Here is a 4,944-nt window from a genome sequence, read left to right on the forward strand (position 1 = left end):
CCCTCAAAAAGTTAAAATCTCCCATAGAATCCTCATGAGTTCCTGAGGCACCCCAGAGCACCTCAACACGCAGCCTATGAACTATAGCTTAAAAGGAACACTTTCCTGGAATAGCATCTAAATAAAATATCTGAACTTGCCTTCTACAGGAAGGTTGTGCAACAAAGTAAATGGTGTAGTCCATTAATTCCATTGCTTTTTATATCATTTAATGCAGTTTTCGTATGGTTGTTATTACTTACAGAGGAGGAGTATCATTTTTCTCTAAAGAGCTGGAGAGAAAATATTTTAGGTTTTGTGAGCCATAAGTGGCCTCTATTGTATATTCTTATCTTTTCTGTTGCAGCCCTTTAAACATGTAAAAACCATTCTTATCTCCTGATATAGGCAAATTCACACAGGCTGTAGTTTGCCAACCCTGTTCTAGTTATAAGCCTATGTTATTAGCATTAAGTGTAATTCCATGAAGGTGATTCTGCCAGGGTAGAAACTCTTAGTATTTTCCCATCTCCTTCTTTTTCTCCAGGGAAAAGTGTACAGATACGCACCCTTGCAACTAACAGGGAAAGGCCTACTTAATTGTAAAGCTATTGTAAACACAAGGCTGTTAGGGACTCTTGTTCTTAATTCTTGATTTCATGACAATTTTCAAGTTTTTCCAGTTTAATAAAAAATATTTGTTAAATTTCTAAGAAAAGACTAGTTATTACACTAAGCCCTTTACACTTACTTGCTGATTATTGTAAATGGCTAATGCTAACTAATGGCTGTAAATGGCTAATGATAACTAACAAGGCAAGCTTTAGCTTACACTAGATTCAGCAACTTGATGTAATATGCTATTTGAGATTTCTAGCTTTATTTCCAAAATTAGTGGTGTGGTCTTGAAAATATACACTGTACTTAGACCTAAGGTTTTATGTCTATTCTTTAAAATAATTTTTTAATGTTTATTTTTGAGAGAGAGAGAGAGAGAGAGAGAGAGAGAGAGAGAGAGAGAGAAGCAAAGTGTAAGAAGGGCAGGGCAGGGAGAGGAGGAGACACAGAATTCAAAGTAGGCTTCAGGCTCTGAACTGTCAGCACAGAGCCCCACCTGGGGCTAGAACTCATGAACTGTGAGATCACAACTGGAACTGAAGTTGGAGGCTTAACAGACTGAGCCACCCAGCTGCCCCTTATGTCTGTTACTTTAAAAAAATCTAGTAATAAAGGTAATAAATATCACTAGCAATGATGGTGTTGAGAAACATAAATTTCTTGAGGAAACTTCAATCTGTATTTTCAAAGTGAAATTGTTTTTAATGCGCACCATGTATATTCTTCCAAGTTCCAATCTCTTACAGTCCCAACCCAAAAGATGTTGATTGACACTTTCCCAGTACCACACCTTCAATGTTGTCTAAGTATCCTGAAATTATCACTGATCACATTTTTAATTAAATTTTTTCATGTGGCAATTTGGTTACTCTTTTGCTCCCAATGAGAACAACATTCCAGGAGACAGAGACAAGGTCTGATTTCTTCACCATTCTATCCCTGAGGACATAGAATTGTCCTTACTGCCTGTTAAGTCAGGCTTGACTTATGAGTCAAGCACACAACTGCCATTTAGGGTCAGAATTATTCAACAGGAAACATTAGGCATTTAATGACTAGTAAGTAGACTTTAAGTTCCACTAATTTTCCTTGGGTTAATAGAAACGCCTATTTAATGTTTCAGTTTATTTCCTCATTTGTGAAACCGGGATATTTCTACCTCACGGGGATGTTGCTAGGGTCGTGTGGGAGAGAGGGAATTTATTTGCTTTGCAAAAGGATGATGAGTTTCAGACACCATTCTGCCCCAGACGTTCAGGCCAGCTACTGAGGCACGCCCACGTCATCCCGTTATATAAGGGGCCCGCCCGTCCGGGATCTTCTGAAATCTCTGACGGTACGTCACCGGCCACCGCCCAGAGGACACCGTACGGCGCCCGGAGGATAGGCGGTGCAGGGTGGGACCCGCCGGGAACTGTCTCAAGCCACCCGCCGGCTAGAGAAAGCGTCGGAGACAGCAACTGCTCTGGAAGCTGAAGCCGGAAGCTCCGCCCGACCTCGCCTGTGGCGGGTCCGGGTTAGGCCAGTTCGAACGTGACCTTGTTTTGCCGTTGCTAGGAGACCGGGCTCCCGCACGCCCCCCAATGGCCAGCTCCCGGGTGCGCGCTGAAGGGGGGCGGGGCCGCGGCTGCTGAGCTGAGGGATCGGCCGGGCACCGTTAGGAGGCCTGGCGCACGGCGCCAGCCGGGCGCCCCTAGAAGCCGCGTATCACCCTCGGCCACCAACGGGGCCTCACTGGTGCCTTCCGACAGGTAGCAGCGCGCTCCCGAGCGGCTGTGAGCGACGCTGGGTCCAGACCAGGAAAGACGGTGAGTCAGGTGAGCCGCAGCGGGGCGGGCAGCTGGTGTGGCCACGCCCTGCCGAGGGAGAGGAGGCGGCCGGGTGCGGAGGGGCGAGGTATAGGGATCGTGCTCGTGGGACAGTGACCCTGCCCGTGCGGGAGCCGCATATCGAATCATTCACGCCTGGGGGTTAGCACGGCCTCGGCGAGCACCTTTCGCCAGCGGACGAAGGGTTAACGCGCCGCCGGTGATCGTGGGTCCCGGATGTGGGAGCCCTGGCCCGGCGTTCGCCGGCCGCGCTGCAGGTGCGCCAGAGCGGGCGGAACGAGGTGTCTGGCAGCGACCTGACCGGCCGGTCGAGGCTCCTTGTCACCTGCAGGGGCCACTCGGCTTCCTCCGTGGGCGCCTTGTTTTCTAACTTAAGGGCAACAGGTGGTGCCTGTGGACCGAGGGATAGCCCAGCTCGGCCGCACTGGGAGCGGCAGTTATTCTCACCAATTAGGGCACTGGGGCGTGTGTGTATTGGACGCGCTGACGCGGGTGACCAATGGGATTTGGGCTCGTGGGTGGGCAGTGAGGAGTGGGCGTGGTCAGAGTCCGAAGCTACGGTTTCTAGTGCAGCAACTGCCAGAGCTGCGTGGAGAGCTAAGATGAGCGGTCGTGGGGTGCTTTTCTCTACAACCCCGTGCGTGAAAAACGTCTAACAAATGCTTTCCTATTTGGATCCAGACTCCAGTTCCGGAGGTGAGAGCACTGTGCTGTTTGCCGGGGGGGGGGGGGGGGGGGGGGGGGGGGGGGGGGGGGGGGGGGGGGGGGGGTCGTGAAGGGGGGATAATAGTGACCCTGGGTATGCTGTTAAGCACGTGGAATTAGATCCCTAAAATAGGATTACGTGTTACGAGTTTTCTGCCAAAAAAGGCACTTCTGTGGTTATTGTAAGTCGAACCAGATACTGGTGATTAGGTTATCTTCAGAATGAGGTCTTTGAGATTTGGAACCCAGGGACGTAGAGAAGTACGTGTTACTGCAATTTTCATGACTGTGAAAGAATTTGAATCACAAGGATTATTCTGTCTTTTGCCTTGGCTTGCGTGCGTTTCAGATCTCATTTGGCTTATTTACTCAAACAAGTTTTATTTTCAAGTTCCTCGTCTTAACATAAGAAGGGAGAGAGAAAAACAGTTGTAGTACGGTATTTCAAAGAATAACTTATTCATTTTTCCCCTCAGCAGTCTTGTAGCTGGATCCCCTAGGAAGAGAAATTCTGAAGCAGTAAGAAGAAAGCATTTCAATTTGGAACACTAATTTGCACCTGGAAATGGGGAATGGACTGTCAGACCAGACTTCTATCCTGTCCAGCCTGCCTTCATTTCAGTCCTTTCACATTGTTATTTTGGGTTTGGACTGTGCTGGAAAGACAACTGTATTATACAGGCTGCAGTTCAATGAGTTTGTAAATACTGTACCTACCAAAGGATTTAACACTGAAAAAATTAAGGTAACCTTGGGAAATTCTAAAACAGTCACTTTTCACTTCTGGGATGTAGGTGGCCAGGAGAAATTAAGGCCACTGTGGAAGTCATATACCAGATGCACAGATGGCATTGTGTTTGTTGTGGACTCTGTTGATGTTGAAAGAATGGAAGAAGCCAAAACTGAACTTCATAAAATAACCAGGATATCAGAAAATCAGGGAGTCCCTGTACTTATAGTTGCTAACAAGCAAGACCTGAGGAACTCATTGTCTCTCTCAGAAATTGAGAAATTGTTAGCAATGGGTGAACTGAGCTCTTCCACTCCCTGGCATTTGCAGCCCACCTGTGCAATCATAGGAGATGGACTGAAGGAAGGACTTGAGAAACTACATGATATGATAATTAAAAGAAGAAAAATGTTGCGGCAACAGAAAAAGAAGAGATGAATGGTAATACCTTTTCTATCTGTGTGGAGTAGGTTTTCTCCAGTCTGATTTTGACAAATGGAAGAGTGTCTACAGCCTGGTTTGCCTGCCTGCCCTCCTGGATGCTGATAAAGCTTTGTTTTGTTGAACAATCAGATGCCCAACTCTTTTGCCTTGTGGAAGATGCGTAAATGCAGTGCTTCTTAAAATGGTCTCTTCTCCCTACCCCACAAATCTTTTGGTACTACCATTCTGGGAAGCCAAGCATGGATAGCAAATTGACCAGAAAACACTTGTGGAAATTTGACCTGAAGTTAGTGAAATAAAACTTTGAAGAGTATCTGCCTAGTGTTTTGTATTTACATCTTTTGGGGGGAAGCCTTTACGAGGAAATTACAATAGAAGGCTCTGTATGTTAAGATGAAATGCTAATGAATGGAAATGTTAAGGTAGATTAATATATATACAGTTGTATTGATCACATTGGTCCAACCAGTAAGGGATAAGGAGGAAGTGTTTGTTTTTTTAAGTTTTGGCCAAATGCATTTTGACATTTTCTGGAATCAAATGATGTAATGCTCTATCTTAATTCTGGGCAATGTTTTAAATTGGTCTAACTTAAAATAATAAAAATAAGGTATTGGCATATTCAAGTGCATGAATTAG

General features: G+C 46.0%; 1 protein-coding gene across 6 annotated transcripts; it reads left to right on the top strand.

Annotated features, from left to right (window-relative positions):
* Nucleotides 1-1,924: 1,924 nt before the first annotated feature.
* ARL4A (ADP ribosylation factor like GTPase 4A) lies at nucleotides 1,925-4,618 on the top strand. Of its 6 annotated transcripts, none has more exons than XM_043588991.1 (2): nucleotides 1,925-2,405; nucleotides 3,611-4,618. In XM_043588991.1, the coding sequence occupies exon 2, from the start codon at nucleotides 3,697-3,699 to the stop codon at nucleotides 4,297-4,299; it is 603 nt and encodes a 200-aa protein (XP_043444926.1). In that variant the 5' UTR covers nucleotides 1,925-2,405; nucleotides 3,611-3,696; the 3' UTR covers nucleotides 4,300-4,618. The 6 variants fall into 6 exon arrangements, with proteins under 6 accessions (XP_043444926.1, XP_043444925.1, XP_043444927.1 ...); XM_043588990.1 differs by having other exon boundaries at nucleotides 1,926-2,405; nucleotides 3,608-4,618; XM_043588992.1 differs by having other exon boundaries at nucleotides 1,961-2,414.
* The last annotated feature ends 326 nt before the right edge of the window (nucleotides 4,619-4,944 follow it).

Source organism: Prionailurus bengalensis, chromosome A2 (assembly GCF_016509475.1).
Source record: "Prionailurus bengalensis isolate Pbe53 chromosome A2, Fcat_Pben_1.1_paternal_pri, whole genome shotgun sequence".
NCBI lineage: Eukaryota > Metazoa > Chordata > Mammalia > Carnivora > Felidae > Prionailurus > Prionailurus bengalensis.

Coding starts and splice junctions, on each gene's coding strand:
- ARL4A (XM_043588991.1), top strand. CDS start 3,697: ATGGGGAATGGACTGTCAGACCAGACTTCTATCCTGTCCAGCCTGCCT.